This window comes from Hyaloscypha bicolor (genome assembly GCF_002865645.1).
Source record: "Hyaloscypha bicolor E unplaced genomic scaffold K444scaffold_142, whole genome shotgun sequence".
Lineage (NCBI taxonomy): Eukaryota > Fungi > Ascomycota > Leotiomycetes > Helotiales > Hyaloscyphaceae > Hyaloscypha > Hyaloscypha bicolor.
In genome coordinates, this window is record NW_020194644.1 from 87,137 (window position 1) to 108,749 (window position 21,613).

The 21,613-nt window shown below is 44.7% G+C and overlaps 6 protein-coding genes across 6 annotated transcripts; 3 read left to right on the forward strand and 3 right to left on the reverse strand.

Moving 5' to 3' along the window:
* Window positions 1-4,515: 4,515 nt before the first annotated feature.
* K444DRAFT_599271 (uncharacterized protein) lies at window positions 4,516-5,957 on the forward strand (the record flags this gene model as incomplete). The annotated part of the gene is made up of 3 exons (XM_024878562.1): window positions 4,516-5,078; window positions 5,131-5,486; window positions 5,646-5,957. Exons 1-3 carry the CDS (start codon window positions 4,607-4,609, stop codon window positions 5,955-5,957), a joined length of 1,140 nt encoding a protein of 379 aa, XP_024730354.1. The 5' UTR covers window positions 4,516-4,606.
* A 3,035-nt stretch (window positions 5,958-8,992) lies between these two features.
* On the reverse strand, window positions 8,993-10,533 carry K444DRAFT_668065 (uncharacterized protein). The gene is made up of 3 exons (XM_024887365.1): window positions 10,185-10,533; window positions 9,715-10,122; window positions 8,993-9,661 (listed from the first exon to the last, which is right to left on the reverse strand). The coding sequence occupies exons 1-3, from the start codon at window positions 10,401-10,403 to the stop codon at window positions 9,452-9,454; spliced, it is 837 nt and encodes a 278-aa protein (XP_024730355.1). The 5' UTR covers window positions 10,404-10,533; the 3' UTR covers window positions 8,993-9,451.
* A 778-nt stretch (window positions 10,534-11,311) lies between these two features.
* Window positions 11,312-12,711, forward strand: K444DRAFT_147887 (uncharacterized protein). Its single transcript, XM_024870577.1, has one exon. It carries the CDS (start codon window positions 11,484-11,486, stop codon window positions 12,468-12,470), a length of 987 nt encoding a protein of 328 aa, XP_024730356.1. The 5' UTR covers window positions 11,312-11,483; the 3' UTR covers window positions 12,471-12,711.
* An 884-nt stretch (window positions 12,712-13,595) lies between these two features.
* On the forward strand, window positions 13,596-15,016 carry K444DRAFT_668066 (uncharacterized protein). Its single transcript, XM_024887366.1, has 2 exons — window positions 13,596-13,660; window positions 13,715-15,016. Exon 2 carries the CDS (start codon window positions 13,826-13,828, stop codon window positions 14,864-14,866), a length of 1,041 nt encoding a protein of 346 aa, XP_024730357.1. The 5' UTR covers window positions 13,596-13,660; window positions 13,715-13,825; the 3' UTR covers window positions 14,867-15,016.
* Window positions 15,017-17,845: 2,829 nt separating this feature from the next.
* On the reverse strand, window positions 17,846-18,778 carry K444DRAFT_619004 (uncharacterized protein). The gene is made up of 2 exons (XM_024881433.1): window positions 18,409-18,778; window positions 17,846-18,342 (listed from the first exon to the last, which is right to left on the reverse strand). Exons 1-2 carry the CDS (start codon window positions 18,601-18,603, stop codon window positions 18,229-18,231), a joined length of 309 nt encoding a protein of 102 aa, XP_024730358.1. The 5' UTR covers window positions 18,604-18,778; the 3' UTR covers window positions 17,846-18,228.
* A 1,546-nt stretch (window positions 18,779-20,324) lies between these two features.
* Window positions 20,325-21,389, reverse strand: K444DRAFT_541349 (uncharacterized protein; the record flags this gene model as incomplete). The annotated part of the gene is made up of 2 exons (XM_024875789.1): window positions 20,325-20,585; window positions 20,634-21,389. 2 exons carry the CDS (start codon window positions 21,387-21,389, stop codon window positions 20,325-20,327), a joined length of 1,017 nt encoding a protein of 338 aa, XP_024730359.1.
* Window positions 21,390-21,613: the final 224 nt, after the last annotated feature.

Below are 21,613 nucleotides of genomic sequence, written 5' to 3' on the forward strand. Positions count from 1 at the left end.
CTATAGTTAGCTAAAGGAAATCCGATTCTATACCAGCCGCCTTAGTATATCGAAATATAGTTTATATAAAGCTATATATGAATTCTCCTTTCTAAAAATTAGCTAATCTAAACTAGATTTTTCCTATATTTTTTATTATATTATTTATAGATTCCTTAAATTACTTTATAAAAACACTATAAATTTTATTAACTAATACATTAGTTAAAAGATCTCTTTTTAAGTCAGAAAGCTTATAGGTATATTATATAATTCTTTTACTATAAAGCTATAAGGTCCAGTTTTCCTATATAACTTAGTTACTTTTCTTATTTGCGATTTCCCGAATTCTGTTTATAAAAGTATAGATATTAGTATATACTATAAGCTTTCTAATACTAATAATTCCTGAACTATTAATTTCAATATCCTTTAGATCTGAATTAAAAACTCCTATATCTTTAGGTTATATATAGTTATTCTAGTTCTAATTCTAATTCTATAGAGAATTCTACTATAGAGTAGCGGCCATATTATTTTATTAAAGCTAGTAAATAATATTCGTAACTATTAAAGTAATAGCTTACTAATTATTGGAATTTATCTGTAATAGAATTCCAGGGGCAGGATTATTCTAGTTATTTCCGCTTCCTCTAGTACTATATTTACTTATATTTTCAATTAGATTATAAGAATTATCGATTAGTAGGCTTTCTTCTAGTATATTAGGGATACTAGTTAGGATAAAGCCTGAAGATATTTTTTAATTCAATAGTCTATTAAACCCTGAACTACTAGAATCCAAAGAAGCCGGTTTAATATTAAGAAGATATTCGAATCTGTATATTATAGCTCTGAATATAGCTTTTATATAGATCCAGGCTTTAGAGAATTATATTATAGAATCCGGGATTAGAGCTATATATTCTAATCTGGCTCGGGTTTATAATTATATAGGTAAGGAATCTCTTTCGATTTCTCTACCAATTCATTTAATTGCCGCAAAGGTTCCTGGAGATATATAGCTTGCAAAGTCGTAGCCAGTTTCGTAAAATGCCTTAAGTTAGGTAGCAAGGTTAGTAGTTCCTGATTATTAATATAATATACGGAAATAGGCAGTTTCTGATTAGTAAGGAATACTACAGGATATTATAGGGATATTTGCAGATTAGAAAACCAGTTGGAATTAATAGAACTCGAGGCAATAAGGGTTCTATTTAATAGAAATAATTATAAAATAATAGAAAACGAGAATTAGTAATAGTTAAATCGTATTAAGGCAAAGTGTCTTTTGATTTGGTTTGGTAATAACTTACCAAAGCGACATCGGTCGTAGCGGAAGCGGAGGTCTGAATCTGGTTTAAATTAAAGGATTCTGGCGCCTACGAATCGTGAACTGGTTGCCCGAAGGCTAGTTACTTTCTTTTCGATGGAATCGATAAAGAAAACTGGTTTATACAGGTATTACTACCAGATTACTGGGCATACTGAAATCTTGAGTATGTTATGAAGCTTGATAAATTCTGTCTAGCGAGAAGTTACTATCTGAGTAAGGCTAAGCGAGAACGTGATTCCCTAGTAGTTATATTTACTTTTATATAATTATTAATTTTTCTTTTTATTTAAAGTCTATTATAATTAATATTAATCTAATCTAATAAATAAGGATCTTTCTAGAGGTTAAAGGTAGCTTGTGCGTGGCCCGCCATGCACGCTATATTAAGTACTATATAATAGCAGGTCGTCAGGCGGAAAACACGTGCAAAAGCAAGAACAGCGAAACAAGCAAGGTAAAGTCAGACAAAAGGGACAGTTCTCAAGGCAACTAGAAGAATCGCAGTTCGTACAAAGAGAGGGTATATTGTTAAGGAGTCAGAACTGCCTGCGTCGCGCGAAGAGCCCTTTAGGATGACAAATCACGTGACTAAGGGAAGCCCATGCTTAGCTGACTAGCTACAAAAATTACGCAATTTTGACAGGAGCGGATCACCGCACCACAATAGCATCAATTTTACGACACTTCTCTTCGTCCAGACTTCTTAATTCGCTTTATATCTAATGCACCCTTCTCTTCTCCCGCCCCTTTAGTCTGCCTTCCTCGTACGCAGTGCCACCTTCCAGTCTGATTACTTCTTGTATATGACGCACAATTCTCTCAATCCAAGCTTAAATCTTTGCCTGAGATAAATCCTTCCAGCACTGTACCCATCTATCTTAACTCCTTCTCACTATAAGCAGGCCCCTTCTTTGCAGTCTCTCTCTTCATCCACATCTAGCGAGGCTCGATCACATTGAGATCTGGGGGGTTCCCTGGCCAGAGCAGTCTCTAGACTTCCCATCCATCAAAAACCTCCTGCTGATAGCGTGATTTATGAGCAGCGGCGCCATCTTCTTGCACGACCGTTCTAGTCCGATCTCTCTCGCACTCCTTAGCGAGGCCCCTTCGGTTAAAAGGGGTCCCGAATCGGCTCCGACAAGGACCCCTAATAAATGTGACAGGGGACCGAGAGCGGCCATCGTCACGATATCTTGACAGGCTTAGAGATGTGGCTATGCTCAGGTGGTAGGACCGGTAAAAGTCTATACATAGATAATATGGAAACTATAACCGATTCTCAAGGAAGCCGGAAGGGGATCCACCTGAGCGTGATCTATCCACTCAACTTCGACTCACCCTTACTCACTCTTAATTACCGGTAAAGCAGCTCTGCTCAACTTTCCGAACAGAAACGGATTTTCTTCATGTTAGGATTGGCGTGTGATAATGGCCTGTTATCAGCCACCTGGAGACTCTCACCTATTGGCAGTCAAGGGTCACTGCAGTGCTTGTAGACGAACACCATCCCAGTCCTATCCAATACCCCAGTCACATATTTCAATACTCAGTCCCAAAACGGTTGGGTTTTAGGAAACGTAGCCATTAGATTAACATATCCACTCAATGCTCTTTATAACTCCTTATGGTATCACCTCCTTCAATCCAGGCAGCAAGCGTAGACCTCCGGAGCAATTTAAAGATCCCGGATCTCAAATATTTGAAAGCAAACTCGACTGCAAACAATACTGGCTTGTTCGGCGCTTCAGCGCTTCAGCGCAATCAAATGTGACCTACTCATCTCTACTTGGTGTCCAACTGAGGGGTATTCCCAGTACAGGGACGACAAAATTTACAATCGAATCTGCTTATTTCACTCTTGGCTGTCTGAATAGTACGGTTGGGCCTGCAGTTGAGTTTACTCGTTGCTCCAATCTACTCAGATGCAGACGGAAATTCGATATTCCGAAAAAGACAGGCTTTCGAGTTGGACCCCAGCCTCAAAACAGTATATACTATGACATCAGTGCCAATATAACCTTCTCGATGGCAGCAAATGGATTCATGAATGTAATCGATTGATTATCCCAACATTGGCGCGGCTGTGCACAGTCACTACCACCGTCTACCGACAGAGCTTATGGCTACTACAACTTTATCCAATGTAAGTCTTATATAAAGGACAGAATTTCCACACAAGGATTATCAGAGTCCCATTTACAACACAGTTTCTATACATCGACTCAATTGATAATTCCTCTGCAATAGCGTCTTCCAAAAACCAATCATGAAGTTCACGACTCTCAGCAGCATCGTGCCTCTCTTTGCACTTATACTGAGGCTTCCGGGTCTAGCTTCAACGCCTGCGTCTGCGCCTGCGATTTCTGGAGAGCCGGTCCATTTGCCAACAACCGCTCCGACTGCGATTCGACCAGCGCCGATGCCTGGTTACACAATGTTGGAGTGCGGCCTCGACGTACCCACGAATAGTACCCCGAGCAGCGATTCAAGTTCTTGCTGATGCATTGAATGCGATTGCAACAAGTACCATGTTGGTTTTTTCCGATATTGCGACTGGAAGCCTATTGTCGGTTCGAATGGCATTTTGTCATGTCCTGCTGGACTAAGGGGTAAATAAATTATCCTGGGACTTCTGTATTTGCATTTGAAACAAGGAGAGGTACGTAGTTCAATCGTTAACGAATCAAGAAAAATACGAAGGCCTACTTCATAACAGTTATTGCTTCAGTTGTTTTAGATTCCAAAAGGCTGCATTTGGGAAGACTCGCTGGCCTTGGCTTATTTTTCCTTCGGATGATTAAATATACCGTCGATAAAGTTCACTTAATACGCTCCAAATTGTGTCGGGACGGTTTATTTATCTGACCATCGAGTACTCTACCTTAGACCAAAATTGAAAGAGAAGCAACTCGGTTTCTATGGTTTCTGGTTCAGTATCTTTCCCGGTGAAGCTACCTTCGAAAAATATATTTCTTTTTTCCCTCGCCTGATTCCTTAATTCATCACACCTCGAGTGCAATTTCATGTGCGAGCCCACGCCATTCCTTCGTCCTAGGTCAACTGAATGGCAGCACCCATCGCTTAATTTAGGGGTTCAGGGGTGGTAGCGAAACGTGGGGGCAGTACCCACTACCCACTAATTCGTAACTTTAGCCGAGCCTGAAAAAGACGTCAGGCTATCCTTCAACTTCATCCAATTCACAAAGTTCACCCGCAGACCATCTTTACGACGATATCGTGCATGCTCATGTCAAATGCGGACACCACGGCGGCATTGAAAATAACCTTAACATGAGTCACGCAGGAAAGGCTCCCAGGCTCGGGCTCGCCCGAAAAGATGTTCCGATACGCCCATCAACCAACGTGGCATTCAATCCCCTTGAAATAGCTGATCTGATGACCAGATACTACCAGCTTCTCTCCAGAATGCGGTATTTCCCGGAGTCGTGTATAAAACATGCACCCCACGATCCTCCAGTCGACGCCGAGTTTGCTGCGTGTTTGGGAATGGAACCACAGGTCATTGAGCTCCTTCAACTTCTCCCTTATGTTGATGGTTTGCATAATGAAGACGAGTTCATCATGCATGGAAGTTTTGCAGATTTTAGAAAGAGGAGTGTCTTGGAACAGAGCAGGGATCCGAAATTCATAAGGCCGGAGAAGGGATTTGATATTGAGAATGGGGAATATGTGAGGCCCTGGGTGCTGGTGGTGACGGAGTGCGGAAACCGCGGATCTGTTGTTTACTACGACACAAGAAACGGTGGCGGACTTTCTCCTCCTTTCCCACTCTTGTTGTGCTGATAGAATTCTAGGTCACCTGATGCTAGAAGATTTCTACGGAGGGAGTTTAGATCCCATTTTCTCAGGTCGAAGAAACGGATCTCCTTCCTCTGTGAATCAAAACTCCATCGATAACCTACCGAGTAGGCCGGCGAAAGAGATGCTCGAAGATTTCATGAATCGACACCAGACACTGGAATGGACTCCCTTTTACCTGAACGCGTATCGCATATTTCGTGAAGGAGAACCGCACCATGCTGAGTTGAAACAGCTGTTTGAGTATTACGGATGGCCCGACAACTTCGACGGGCCCGCGTTCGAGGTTGGCGCAGATCGATGGCGAACTTTCAATCGGGTGCGTGAGCAGGTGGATGAGAGAAAGAAGAATGTTCCACAAGTCAAGCATCTTTCGAAGATTACGGGGCGCAGACTTCAGGAGTATTTAGATCGTTGCCAAAATGGGATCTGGGATGGTAATCCGAACTTGCCGGAAGAAGAGGTAGCAAAGCTGGAGGAGGAGTTAGAGAAGAGAGAAAGAGCGTACAAGATTGTGAGTGAGCAATTAGCTGAGGCCGAGGATTCAACAGAGAGCATGGGTGGGGAGGGTGGGGAGATCGAGAAGGCTTGGAAGAAGCAGATAAGGAGCTATATTCGTTGGATTCAAAGTAATCTAGATTTCTCCAAACGGGAAGGCGGAAAGTTTGAGGTTGAGGAAGAGACGAAAAAGATGGAGGACGATATCCGTGGGTTGGAGGAGAAGTTCAGGAATGTGGCGAGCTTACCGAAGACAGGTGAAGAGGCAATTCAGCGTCCGGGCCCGACGGCTATCAGACATGAGGTTCTGAAATATGTAATCTGAAAGCCACCTAGAATATCCAGGGCAAATAATTCGCTCGCGTGATGTCTCGCAGCAATTGAGTGTATGTGTATAGCAAAAGATCGAAACGAATGCTAATAGCGCGGTTGGCAATAATCAGGGGACTTGACTCTCGATTCAAAGACGCACGCTCGAAGAGGTTGTGATTTGCCTCTGACTGGGAGTGGCTGAGCACGAACACCGAGGAACCGTACTCCTCAGCAGCATGCTTTACCTCTCCTCAAGCAACCCGCCCATTAACTATGGAGCGTGTCTATAAATACTACGGTTCTTTCGGGAGAACCGGGTCAACGGTGACCGAGATTCCTGCTTGCGTTCTAGGATCTTGCTTCAAGTTGGCAAGTCATCTTCGGGCCACGATCCAGGATTGTATACAGTGATGCTTTTCATGTTTGTTCTTCGAGACAACGGGAGAATATTGAAGAGTCTTGGGGTTGTCTCTCTGTTTGTTTCTGTTGCCATTCCCTGGAGTTGTGGTCAACTCACGCACTGTCATGTGAGCGGTCAAAGAAGGGGGATTGAATTCTTGGTCAGCAAGTTGCGAGCTTTTGGAAACGTTTTATTATAGTCAGTTAGTATCAAAGCCTCTTAAGTCCCAAACTCATGGAGTATTGGTCCCTCATAGCCATGCCTCAAGAGCTCTTAGGACATTCTACTCTCATTGTCCAGGAGTTTCTTGGGGTATTCTGCTCTCAATATCTCACAGCTCCTGGAACATTCTACTCCTCAAAATTTCTGAAAGAACTATACCGACTCCGATTTCGTGGGAATAAGAGGTCATAGAGAAGCTCGCGGTCATCCTAGTCTAGCCCCTTATGCAAAATGAAACGTTGCCCAACAGGTTCTTTTGGCCCCGATCAAAAGTAGGAGGGATATAAATACATATCGTCTGACACTGACCCACTCGCCAGCATGGAGAAAAGCCTGAAAGGGAAGGCGGCGGCGGGGAAAACCTTGAGATCTCAACGTCGTAGACAACTTACTAGCATAAATGTAAACCCCACAAACGACCATGCCAACTTTCACCCGCTTCTCAGCGTGTCAACAATTTCCTCATCCAGCCCCTGCCATTTGCCTAGATTTGTATAAGTATTGTCCTTAATAGCAACGCTCGGACAATGAGGAGAAACAGAGTCTACAAGAGATACAATGTGGTCGTGCTTGTTCGTCGCCCTCTCCTTGAATTACTCCTCTGCAATGAGTCCAGTATCTGAGCTTTGGAAAACTATGGATCCTGAACCTCCAGAGGCTAATATAAAGTCCAGGTGAGAAGAGTGATTCTTGTTGCCATGTTCTGTGTTGCTGTCAAGTTTCGTACTGCTATCACGGAATAGATCCAAAACAGACTCCCTGAGCCACTGTGATTGAGTGTACTGGGATAGAGCCAAAGTGACGAAATTTCTCTTCATTGAAATAAGAATCTCGATCGCCGTACTTGCCACGCCAAACCCCTCCCCAGAAACCTCGTGAGGTGATATGCTCCTTGAACTTTGACTGGAGAGAGTGGTCGGTAGAGCATGAGAGTACTAAAATATATATCAAATCCCATGGTTCTAGCGGAGTAACCGGTGAGGTCCGACCATTTTAATCGTTTATCTGGAGAGCTGAATTGACAATTTTCAACACCTTCATTTCCATGTTTTCAAATACCAGAGCTAGGGTTGTTGGCCTGTATATATATACAGAGGTGCCCGTGGAATGTCTCCACATCGAGCCCGAGCTAGGCATGTAGGCCTTTCTATGGGTGGGCAGCAATTCCTCATGAGGCTCCGTTACACCAGCCATGCCAACGTTGTCGGTCTCCCCTCCTTTATGAAAGCCATACACAACACAACCACAGAGTTAGGCACAGTCTATAGGATTCCGGAGTACGGATACTGATATTCACTATCATTATACCTTTGTTGTCAAGCATATCTTGCTGTTATGGGAGAGAAGGCGGACACAGATTTGTACAACGGACACTGGAATCAATCAACCTAGGTCCAAGTCTCTGAAAGCTAGCAACGCCTGTCTAGGAAGCATACACCGAGGTTGTGGCTGCACACTCCTGAGATTAGTCTTCTCGTAACCTCGGTAATCTCCATCTAATGACTCACTACCATTATCGACCGTACTCTTTTATAGATTTGATGCCATGGGATGTGAAATAAAGTAAGGGTAAGATGGAGAGTAGTTACGCTACGGCAAACAAAGCTGGTTCTCCGGAGAGACCTAAGATCGACAAAGCGACGTTGGACCAAATGAGAGCATGGCACGCTCGATCACGGCATGCTCGAGCAAAAGGAAATGGAAATAGGAAAGGGGGCACATTGCAAGGAAGATGACAATTTTGGCAATGCCATTTAAGAGCACGTGAGATGGAATATTGCCGCGAAAGCCCCTCACATACTTACAAAAAATGCTACCCAAAGAATAGTCCTCTCACTCTCTCAATACAGAGCGCCTTGTTTGGCAGGAAAGGCCAATTGACAACAGATGTTGTCCGCGCTTTATTAATCAGCTTTAATTTCAGACGAATTTCGTGCGTTCATTCTCATTCAGCACCAGTGATTTGACAACGAAGAGTAGGTCCAGACGTTTTTGTACTGCTAAAAGGAAGGCACCAAAGGATTTCACAAAGAGAAATGTGTCTCAGCTAGGGTTTTTCCTTTATACTTGGTATGAAGATTGGCTTTGGTCCCTTCCTTGGACTTCCGCAAGCTTGGGGTTGAGCTTGGGCTATTACGGCTGTGTTTGTTGGAAAACACAGTGTCTTGACGGACCGCTTTACAGAAACCCCCGGCCAATTATCGGTTGGTTATTAGCAAGTGTCCAATTATGTCTTTCCATTTTTAACTAAGAGACTTGATGCACAGGTTAATGAAATATATACCGGGCTGAACACTTGGATCAAAAGGAAGATTACAAGCTTTGTCTCGAGATGGGTCCTGTAAGACAGAACGTCTGTGGTTAGAAGAAGGGGTATTCTTGTGTGTTCACTGAAGCAAGGTCGTCCCATATTGCACACTTTGCTAGTAAGAATTGTACTTCTTATGGACTGAATCATGCTTCATACTTCTTTTGAATGGGTATCTAACGCGAGGAAGCAACGCAAGATCAAGCAAGAATAGACTGCTGGTTGGGCATCTCTTTTTCGCAACAATTCTCCTTCATCAACAACCACACAAACGCAGCTTTCTCAGGCTAGCCCTCTTCTCGTGCGAACCGTGCCCATGCCGGCTGGGCTCAACTCGGAGTCCGTTTTTCTGCAGTTTCCAATCTTTGGCGTCAAACCATTGTCCACTATGTCTTGTCATTCCCAACTTTGTTGAGCCACAGAACCGAACCAGTCGAGGGAAGTCCCTGGTTCCCGGTCACCGGGGTGATGTGTTGGTTCAATCAATTTTGCCCATTTACCCTGTTCAGTATCCCAGCAGCGACCGGCTGCAATTCCAGTGCAGGTCCCCCCCCCGGATACCCATCACCGAGGCTTTTCAACGAGTAGGAATAAACTTCTTCGAGTCGTCCTCCTGCTGCGACGCACTCTCCGGGAAGGCCGCAAGTCCCGCAATGATACCCCCAATCATGAAGACCAGACTGACAATCGACCAAATGACGCCCCAGCACTGGCTTGAACCACCGTATCTCTGCGCGAAAACGCTCGCGTCGGACTCGTTGACTTTCCGTAGGATAAGGTCATCACACTGCCCTTCATTAGCTTCTGAAACAAAGAGAGGTGATGTAGAGGGGGACTTACAATATCCCAAACCGAGTACAAGCTGCTCATAACCCCAATAAACAACACCACATACTTCAACGGCTCAGCATGCTTGATAAACCAACAGCCAACCAGCAGTCCCACCGCCATCAATATGGTTATAATCGTCAGCCAATCCTTGCGTGCCCACCACAATGTCAACAGAAAGCAGACTCCTAGGGCGATACTCGCTATCTTGCTAGCAACAATATCGAATCCGCAGAATATGAGGAGTGCGCCGATTAATGAGGAGCCCAGGTAGCCGGCTGGGAGGGTAACGGCAGAGATCCCACCGACCATGTGTGTTACGCCGCCTTCGCGCGGGTCGAGGGAGATGGATTTCACACGGCCACCGGTGCAGCAGGCTGTTATAGCGTGACCGAATTCGTGGAAGGCTATGACGAGCATCTGTCTGGCGTCAGTGTTGTCTGCAAGGCTGAGAGCAGTGGAGGCTAGGAGGAGGGAGCTACCTTGAAGGGCCAAAGCGAGTACTTGACATAAGGTATGTTCCAAAGGAGCGCGATGACTGCGATGTAGAGAACAATTATGCCCAGCGTTATTCCTTGCGTGTGGTTCACGGACAGACCACGAGCTGACAGCCTCGCCATCTCTGGGCCTGCTGCGACGACTGCGCGTTTGGCATATTCGACGAAGATGGCGCGAGGGATGGAGGCAGGTGTTGGTGCCATGGTGGATGGTTTGCGTTGAACGAGTGCGGGTAAGAGTGTAAAGAATGGAGAAGGTCAAGAAGGAAAGGAATGTCTGGTTTTTGAACCCCTCAGGAGACGCGTATGTTTCACGTATTTGGTGCTGCGCCTCGATTGTTGTTGGAGGGTAGCTGAGGAGATATTTTTAGAATGGCAACTTTTCTGGGGGAGACGAGTCAGCGGGCCGTCATTTGCCGAGGTTCATGACTCGAGGTTAATCAGCACAAGGTCATCTGAACATCGTCAGCATCAATTACAAAGCTGCAACACAGTTCAGATGACAGGGTCGTGGGGGTTTTGTGATTCCAAGTTCTTGGTCAAAGCCTCGCCGTTCAAATAATCAATTACTAATAAGAGAGATTCATTCACCGAGAGTTGTGCTACTTTCATTAGACATAGGAGACACCCGCTGGCAGCTGGTGGGTGATAAGATGCCTTTTGTTTTTAAACAAGAAAATTTAAAGCGACCGAGCCACCTTCCTTCCCAAACAAAGCCCTCAAAAAGCTCTCCTACCTTATCTCAAATACTCCTCAATACAGACATGAGCTACGATGGAGATCACAGACGAGATATATCAGGGCTGGGCACTAAGCTATGTTGCCGAGCTTGAGCATTGTGGGACGAATATGAGAAATACGAGGGAGCTGCTTGAGAATGTCATTTCGAGGCAGAAGAAAGGAGAGTGAAGAGTGAGAGTAAAAGGTGTGATGGCGGAAGTTGATGTTGCAGTCAGCATCTAAATGGGAAATTCTAATGTCGACTAAGACTAACGCTGCTAACGGCGCCAACAACCACTTGTATATAAGAACGGTTTCTTCTGTTCTGCTCGAGTTATGAGCGAAACATCCTCGACAGCACCTCCCCAATCCCACACAGACACAAGGAAGACAAATTCTTAACCATGGAGGTATCGTGATCCCAGTGATTTCTTGATTTGTTTGAGGCCTCAGCTAACATATCGGTAGCGGCATCCCATTGCCCCTTCTGCAAAACCCACCAGGAAGGCAGGAGCAGCTGGCGGCATCGCATATCCAACTAATCTAGCACAAGGTGCATCTCAGATGCGTCTGCGACCACGCTCGGCGGAGAGAAATACGTCACCCGCGAACCCAGTATCGAGAGCAACGAGACGTACCAGGAAGTCAACGATGGCGGTCACAAAGAGACTAGCTACCAACTGGACACCCACGAGGAAAATTGCTTCCCCAACCAAGGCAAGCAAAAGGACGCCTTGGAAGAATCAAAAGACTAGATCACTCACCGCTAGAGCTACCAACAAACAACCCCAGACTCTTGCAGAAAGAGGAATCGCCGAACCGGCATTTCCCAAATTTTCCAAGTTTCCACCTGAACTCCGCAATACGATATGGGAATTGATGCTTCCGCCGCCACGAGTTATTCGAATTCTTGCTCATTGGGAGGAAAATACCTCGCAACCGGGTGCCCAATTAAAGGCCGAAGATGCATCTGTTCCAGTGGTTCTTCACGTCAACAAGGAATCTCGTGGTAGCGCTAAAAGATTCTACACCCTCACGTTTGAGAACCAGTTGCATCGAGGACCCATATATTTTGACTTCAATCGAGACACGATGTTTTTGCCCAGAGAAGCAGACCTAAACTACTTCTCCACCAACATTTCTATGAACCCGGAAATTACGATTGAAGACTCGGTCCGTTTTGTTGCATATGGACAAGAGATAGTGGACACTCAACTGCTAAAGGTATTTCGTTGGTTTTCGAAAGTGGAGACACTGGCAGTCAGAAAGCTCCCGGAAATGCTTGAAAATCTTCCACCTGGACAACAAGGTCTGATCGAAAGGACGGAGAAAGATTACGAAGAGAGGTTCTCAAAATGGAGGACCGAAGTAGCCTCAGCAAGAAACGTCCCGTTTACGGTACCCAAGATTTATCATCTAACCAAGGAAGAATTTACAGTCAGGTATCTGCCAAGCTGTGTTAAACAGAGTGGAACTTCGCTACGAACAGTAACCTTACGTTTAGAGACGACCTTTAACACTTATATCAGAATTGCCGCGGTTGAGATATAGACACTCTTCGACGGGTCTCGAGTTTGGACTACGGGATAACTGTTTCGCTGTTCGATTCGGGACTATGGATCGCTCGAGAGGGGCATGTTGGCGGGCTATTAACGGGTTGTTCAACTTACACCTTCGAAGGTTTAAAAAACCTGAAGCGGATGCGTGTGGCTGGTGGCTCACTCATAGCTCAACTCAGCATGTTGCCTTATTACGTGTATCTATATTTTAGAATACGGAAAATATGTTTCGGATGATTTCTGTTCCTCCCGCATTATTTTGTCAAGCAGAGGGTAGCCATTTCCGTATCCTGGAAGGAATCGAGCCACATGTCTGACACACTGCCGCGATTCAATTTCATGTCTACTCACAGCAAAGGCCTACACCATTCTTTCCCCCAACCATAGATAATTCTGATTTTGATTTATGAAGCGATGGACATTTTGTAAATCTGATCGGTCGCGCTAGGGCTATTTCAAAGAAGTCCCTATCTCCTAGCGAGAACGGCGCAGAGTCGGTCGGCCCGCACCAGCTAGCTCCTCCACTATTCCTGAAATAGGACATTTATGGTTCGGGAAGGGTCCTCGAAATTCGGTCCCTTAACAGGATAATTGTAAAGGGTTTCACTGATATGGCGCGGCCGTGTCTTTTCGGTGCTTTTGAAATGGACAGGTGACTTGGACGATCTTCCTTCAGTCTACAAAATCTTGCTTCTTCGGGCGGACTTTCGTCATTCTCATATTTCCTACACACATCATGACAAATTTGTTCTCCAAAAACGTCTTCTCTCTTGATCGGGTAACAGAATAAGTCTTCAAGTATTATGGTAGCCAATTTTCCTTCTTCTTCTGGACAATAAAGTGGGATGCTGATGCAGGTCTTGTTCAGTTCTCCATTAAAACCCTACCTCAATGGAAATGGATGGTAAGAAGCTCTCGAGCAAAAACAGGATGGTGATTCGATCAGGGGGATTGGTTGGGTGCTTCCGATCATGATACTGAGCGAAGAATTCGGTTCGAGTTTGAGACTTCAGGGTCAGCTCCGATAGGCTCGATAACCGGCCGATAGATAATCGCGTTATTAGGTAGTCGACAATCGATATTTAGCGATTGTTTGAACAACCAACGTTTCTTGAACCAAACAACGAGAGGTCCACCCAAACCCCCGAAGACCGACTCGAGCGAAATTACGAGCAGCCTAGAGTAAGATCACGTCTCCCACACTAACGCAATCCCACCTCACTGACCACTTGTTAGTTCCGGTACCACCAGCCTCGCATCCGTAGCCCGCCCGGCTTCCAGTCAGCTTCGACGGCCTTCACACATTTGACCATTTCTAAGAAGTTCGCATCGAGAAGAAAGGAAAACATGAACCTTGGAGACGGAGGTCGGATTGCAAGCATCCAGCCTGAAGAGGGAGTCGCACAAGATGGCCTTTCCCCCTGTGGGAATTACTCCAGCCTTCTTCGTTCCACGATCCCCATTCCAAGGAAATGTGCAGCCTCTCAGAGTCTAGATGTTCAGCACCACCGGGAGAAACAAAAGCTCGACCATTATATTACCCCAGACAATCACCGGTCCTATGTGAAAGGTTTCCCTAAATTCCCTGAGCTTCCACCAGAGATTCGGATGCAAATTTTCGACTATGCTGGAGTCGCATGGGGTGCGAACAATGTTTATATAACCTGTCGTCGAAGATACCAACCATTTCAAAATGTCACCCCCGCATGCCATCGGGCTCAAGGTCTCGGCGACCCTACACCAGGGCGGCAATTACCAGACTATTGGCCATACGAACTTAGAGCAAGCTACAAACTTCCCCCTTTGCTCCGCACGAACCGCGAAGCTCGCATCGCCGCTCAGAAATTCTACAAGCTGTCCTTTGCATATCAGCTCAGTCACTCGTGCGGAGTCTGGTTTGATTCCACCAGGGATAAACTCATAATGGAATCAGGCGGAGCATTCGATTTCTTCAAGCACGGTGCCGAAGACACGGAAGAAGATCGATCTGAGCGGAAAAAAGTCGAGAAGACTCTCCGCTATCTAGTAATACGATCATTGTTCGCTAATGAGGTCCTCGAGCTCTGCGATTATAGTCATGGTCTAGAGAACCTTGATGCATTGTACTTGGGAGAGGCAAAACGTTTCTGCCCTCGGATTCAGAGCTTTGTGGCGCACTGCTTCATGATGGCCGAGGGGAAGTTGAGGGGGGGGTGGAAGCAGGCTGTGGGCAAGGGAGAGATTACGAGGGCGCCGGAGGTGTATACGCGCCACAGCGGCGATTTTGAAAAGAGGTTAGGTATTTGTGAGAATGAGGATCCTGAAGAGCTTCGCTTCACGTCCATGAAGATAAAGATGGAGCGTATAAATTCAAACTTAAGTATCTGGCTTGGCTGCAAAGTCAATTAGACTGCCATGTCCAATGACAATATAGGGTGAAGAAGTGCTTCGTAGATTGGAGATTGGGTTTGGATTTCAAACTGGAGTAGTTTATGGGTTTGGGCCTCAATGGAAAAGTAAATAATAACCAAATTACTTGTACCGAATATGCAAATCTTCTCTCAACTTGTTTAGCATAACCCTCCTTTGTTCTCGAATCTCGATTAAAAGAAAGACAGGTCATAAATTCGACACAGTTCCAGAACACGCTCTTGATGCTATAATTGGCATCTCAAAAAAATGATGTCAGGAAATCATGGGAGGTTGAAATAAGTTTTCAGCCTACCCCGCTCTCAGCTTGGGGGCTCTTTCAGCTAAGGAGCAGGGACTTTAGAGGGAAAATATGACTTTTACTTGGGACTTCCCGCATTTTTGGACCCTGGTTCGGAGTCTCCTGAATGTGCGCTACTTTTACGTAGTCAAGGATCCGAGGTGAAGCGTCTTGAGAGAGTATTATTTCCAGCTTCTGCTGTTGGAGATTAGAAAGACGTGTAATCTGAAAGGGGGTCGGATGCTTCAGATCCTGCCTCCGACATTAAAGCAGAGAGGTGTTTACAAGCTGTACTTAGACTGATTTCAAATGTAGAGGATTGCATTGAAACGGATGATTTGTAGGGATCTCCGACTAGTTCTTTCCTTTCATTGTTTGATATCCAACACCTTCGTCGACAGTAAAGGTCGGCATTCATCGATGTTCTCTTAGAGACGAGTGATCGGGGGCTGAAGGAAGTGAATAAGTAGCTTCTGGACATTAGAAAAATGAGGCAGAATGCAGATGAAAGATGAGGCCCAGACTGGTGCAGAATACTGCTTGCGGCAGCGAAGAACACTGGAATGGTTGGTCTGAACTGCAATAGAGAACATTGTTGGACAAACTCTGAGAAGAACAAAGGAGATTAGTCTGCCTGAATAGCTAAAGAAGAGCTGACCTTAACTGATTTGGGGGTTATTTAACCTCACTCAGCAAGCAGAAATACGCGTATTATCATACGGTGATATATCTCCATTTAACTATCTGGCCGCCTCGCAAGACTTGCTGCCAACCATTGTGACTTGACAATTCTGCGAATTTTACTTACAATGTATCCGTTCTTAATATCAATGTTGCAATGGCTTAGACTTGTAACTTTGATCCGTTGGCAGCTCGGCAGTTGCGGACCAAAAGTTGTGCGATGATCGCAAGATTCGCAAGCTCGAGCGGCTCATCGAATTGTAACGCTGGGTTGCTGATAACAACTTTTATGCTTACCGATGTGTCAGGGGATATACACGTTACTGTCGTGACTCTTTACCTGAAGCACTAATAGTCGGACTTGACGTCGCGCTAAAGGGGCCCTTCCCTTTAGTCGGGGAAAGCGAAGTGTCCCGCACCACACCAAAATTTCTATGCAATCGCAGACACTTGAATTGCACCACATAACCAAATAACCCTTAAATTAATACGCAATTGAGGATATAATCTCTTATTACTCTAATGCTACAAAATCTGCATTTTGAGCTATTAAATCAGTTAATATTAGTAATCTAGGTAGTAAAGAATACAGAATCACCTCCTCCCCACTAACCCCACCATTTATACCCTCTCGTGCCTCCTCTACCTCCTTATCTAATCCCCTAGACTCCTCTAATATTGCCCGTATATATAATTAACTAAGAGGGTTCCCCTTTACCCGGTGAGCTTATTTAGATACGAGTATTACAGGATTAATAGGGATATTAGTAAAGATTGCGGGATCTTCGGCCTGCACACGATCGAATTCAGCTTGCTCCTTATCTATCTTATTATAAAGTAATTAGTGCTTAATTCGAATGGCTTCAAGCTCGCTTTCCGTAGGTTCGTTTTGGGGATCACGAATTAGTATTAGGAGCTCGGGAGAGATAATTGTATTAGTTTCAAGGACTTGCTTCTTTACTTGTGCCTCTAGATCTCTCACTCTCTTCTTCCTCTCTCTCTCTACCGCTCGTGCGGCGATTCCTACTCTTTTAAGAGCTTCCTTTTTAGCTAATTTAGCCTTTGCGAGCTGTCTTTTAGCCTTCTTTAGCTCCTCCTCTACTGCGTTCCTTACTTTAATCTTCTTCTTTTCTAGAGCATTAGATATATTTAATTACCCCCCTCTTTGGAAACTAAGCCGTGCATTTAGCTTAGCCTTATAACGTTTAACCTGTGCCTTGCGAGCATTCTGGGTATCTAGCTCTTATAAACTTCCAAGTATTAGGTGGTTCTTGGTAGCATTAATTATGACTAAATACTCTTTATGAGGGGAGAAGCTTAAAGTATCCAGAATCTTATTATTAAGATTATCGAGCCATAGAACGTATTTATTATATAAAGAAGGAGGTTTTGGAAGGATAGGTAATTAGTATTCGTGAATAGGAGCAGGAGCAGGAGCAGGCATGGTAAATCATATGTTTTCTGCGTTTTCTACGTCCGATTTAGTTTCTGATTCAGATCTAAACTCCAGAAATTAAAGGCCAGTATCTTTCCTTCTCTTTTTGCTATACTTCTTGAGCTTTCTCCGTACTACTTTGAAACTAATAGGCCAAATTCCAGCGTTCTAAAAAGCGTATTTAATTATACGGATAGTAAATGTCTTTTCTCGTATTCCAGGAAGATCGCGAAAGAAGTACTAGATATTATATTCCGGCTCGTATAAGCGAATTATATTCATAATATTAACCTATTAGTAATATTTCTATTTCCTAAAAATACTAATATTATATAATTAAAGTAGGTGGGTTTAATAAGAGGGGAATTAGATAATTTATATCTTATTAAACGTAGTTTTTAGGATAAAATCGTTCGCTTAGTAGCAAGTTACTCTATTAATTAAAAGAATATGCCATTTCTTATTAGGACCGCAGTTATTATGCTTAATAAAATAGTCTAACCAAACCATATAAATGCCCTCGTTCGTATATCCTATAGGAGAGACTATAATAACCTTATAACCGGTTATATTTTCATGGAACCAAGAAACCATAATTATAATTCCAGGAATAATTACTACCGGAGGAATTGCCTTGCTATCTATAGATATATACTCAATTATTATAAGAGACATATAATTTTCTAGTATTCCTATATATATCTCCTTAATTCTAATTAGAACTACTACTTCCTCTCCTAAAGGCATATAAATTCGTGCGCCTTTCTTATCCATATTATGTATCCGATTCCTATAGCATATACTAGTTTTCTCTAATACCGGACGATATTCAGTCTCAAACTAATCACGGAGGCTCTATTTAGTATGGAGATTAATACGGTGGCTCGCAATAGGCTTTGTCTTAATCATATAGAGTTCTGGAGTGCTCTTTAGCCATTGAGAGAACTATTTCCAAGATAGAGCTATTTTATTATCCTCCGTTCGCATCCATATTACGCAGTTATATATCATTTGCTTTGTAGCTTCTTTCCCGCCATTAATCGCGTGCGATACCGCGTACTAAATTAATGCCGCGTATTAATCAGGACGGAGGATCTTGTTCTGCCCCCCTTTTTGCACTCTCACTGTCCCCATCTTCTTCCTCTCTCTCTGCCACGCTTTCCTTACTGTATCTTCATTTCGTACGCAACACGCGCGTGCCGCAGTCGCAGGAGTCTCTTCTGGGTTGGCCTTGAGAAACTGAATAGCCTCACGGAGCTTATCCTTCTCTGGCATATTACGGAGAAGCGTGTTTTTGGGGAGGTTGCTTAGGCGAGCCATCGCTGTTGAATTTGACTGATTTTCAGGGAAATTTGGGCTGGTGGTAATCAAATTGATTAATTTTTACTATGGGTGTTCCATACAAATTGGAAATTTTTGCGATCGGTGCGGGACACTTCGCTTTCCCCGACTAAAGGGAAGGGCCCCTTTAGCGCGACGTCAAGTCCGACTATTAGTTAGTCATGGCCGCAGTGGATGTGCAAAGGCTTCAAAACCCAACGGCAGGAGGTCAAAGCAAGGCAGACTTGGAATAATGATAGCGTACAGTCGCTTGCAAAATCGGCTTCGTCTTATTTCGCCTAAACAAACTGTGAGCACAGACCACCTCGTCTATTTCTGGTGCTGACGCCGTACTCAGTAGCTCTTTTATCATCCTGTGTACTAGTAGTACTCTCCCCCCCGTAATAAAGTGCAGCACCACCCATTATACCTTTGTCTGAGGATACAGGTACTTGCAAAATCGGCTTCCGCTTAAAAATATTGGGAGCACGGACCACATTGGCCACTTTTGGTACTGAGTTTGTCATCCCATGTCCAGTCGCTAGCGAAATGGGCTTAGATTCTAAACACTCTTCAATTTTAAGCACAACCACAGTCGACCAGCAGTTTTATGGCTGCCTTTGTCTCTATGCTCCACACTGCACCCATTTTCGACTTCACATCTTTGCACGCTGTATGATATTGAGCGAAAGTTACAGTATTCCGCTCAGATCCCCTTATAAAGCTTCTCGTAGAAGATGCCCAGTCCACTCTACAACTCACAGCCGTTCCGGACGCTTGACTTGATCGCATCGACCTTGCGATTTGGCAGAATGCTGAATGGCTCCATCTCGTGCATCTGTCCACTCTCTGCCTCTACAGCAGTGGCAGCCATGTATTCCAGCCGCAATTGGATGATATTGATCATCGTTAAGTGGATTCCGTGCTGGTGTGCTAGCCTTATCATTTGCAACGCGCTCAACGAGTCGCCCCCCGTCCTGACGAAACTGTCATTCTTTCCAAAAAAAAAAAATCGGACGTGATGTGAAGTACTTGAGCCCAGATTTCTCGTAACCTGAGCTCCACCCCTATTGTCGGTCGCCAACTCTTCTATGGCGCACCAGAATGAAAGCGCTCGAAGAAATCGCTCAGTTTTTTCATATTAGGATATTGAACGAAAATCTCTGAATCCAGACTCACTTGTAAATCTTCTCGCAGACGAGCCGCAATAGTAAGCGACATTAGGGAGTCCATGCCCAAGGAATCGAAATCGATACAATGTTCCAAATCTCCTTCTTCCATCCCAAATTCCTCAAGAATGATTTTGCGGGCAATGTCCCACATGCTATTTGCCGGCGTCGGAGTCTCCCTGAATTCTTGGTCTGGCCGCAATGTCGTCGTTGGCATTGCGAGCTTCGCTCGTATTGGTTGGACTTCAGCACCCCTTTGTATGTCCAGAATACTAGTGGCGGAGGATAGGTCTGTCAGATGTATACGAAGATTCTTATACCATTTCCGCTCTTCTCTTATTTCCTTAAAAATATCTCGACAGGCAATTTTGATTGATCTCTGTCGTTTTTTGCCGTTCCCTGCTTCACCGAAATCCATAACTTCAAGATCTTCGATGCAAAGCAGGCGAAAGGGCCTCGGAAGCGCTGCTCGGGATTTTCCGAACCAGACACTGCATTCGACGCTGTTCCCATAATTAGCTTTGAAGACGAGAAAGGAAAAGATATTGCTTACTACATCAACCCCCCAGCGTTACTCTTTGTGAACATCTTTGATTTGCAATCTGGTTTCGGACACTGATCCTTTAATCCTCCCTCGTATCTCCCAATGACCATGGCCATTGTAATGGCAGTTCCAGGCCGGAGTAGAGAGAAATTTCGCTGAGTTATTAATTGCGAGCTGTCGTCCGTCTTAAAGATCTCATACTCGCCAGCAAAGACCTTTTTGTTGCCAGGGCCACGGCAGAATTGATTATGGATAATAGCTTCTAGCTTCTACAGGCGATCAGTTATTGAAATCTCACGAGGGAAAGTAAGGCTTACACTCCAACCGTACTCCACTGGAATAGGGATGGTGCGTCCAAATGCATCATCTAGCCGTAACGGCTCCTGAAACCACGTGTGCCGTATATCGATTTGAGTTTGGTTATTCTGTAAACTCGAAAAAAAAGCCAGTATTTGCAAGTTAGTGGACCATACCTTCTCAGCAAGTCCAACCAGACTTTGTAATGAAGGTACAATCTGACGAGCAACGAGCGTATAGAGTGTTCCGACCTTTGCCGTGTTTTCACTGATTATTATCATTTGGCTGGTCAATTCATTTCGAATTAAGCCGTCTCGTTCTGAAGCCTCCGTCTGGGCCACGGTCATCGTCGTCAACCCGACGGTCAGCAATCGCATGTTTAGGCTCCCAACATGCGCGGCGATGTAGGCTCGTAGTTTCTGCACTTCGTCTGGCATGGATAAATTCCATTGCACTTTACGGACGCAGCCGTCGACTACATCACGCTTTTTGTGATGCTTATGCTTCAAGAGGAGTTGGTAGCGCTTCAGCTCGGCTTGGAACTCCTCGAGCGGATACCTGCACATTAGAGCTGCTGCTTTCACAGAGTTCACGGCGACTTCCTGACCTGGCCCTGGCTGTAGATGCTCCAACTCGTCCAGAGCGCGTTGCAGTCCGTGAAGCTCAAGCTCGAGTTCGCGATATTCCAGCTTAGCAGTGCCTCTCAATGCCGAGATGATATCTTTGATCAAAGTTACTCCCGCAAGGAAGTCGCCTATTGAAAAGTCGAACGACATGGTTCAGGTTGACTGACCCAGGGAATCTGTGTGGTTCTTAAAGGCCTTGCGTTAGTAGCCGCAGTGACTTTACGGGCTGTTTGCTGGCTAGTCCGCTTCTAGTAACCAAGTTGTGTTAAAGATTTGGACTGCAATAATCCTTATTGACTCAGGGTTACAGTTGCAATAAAACGTCTTATTGACCATGAGCCCTTCACAAAAGCAGCAAAATGGGCTAATGATGG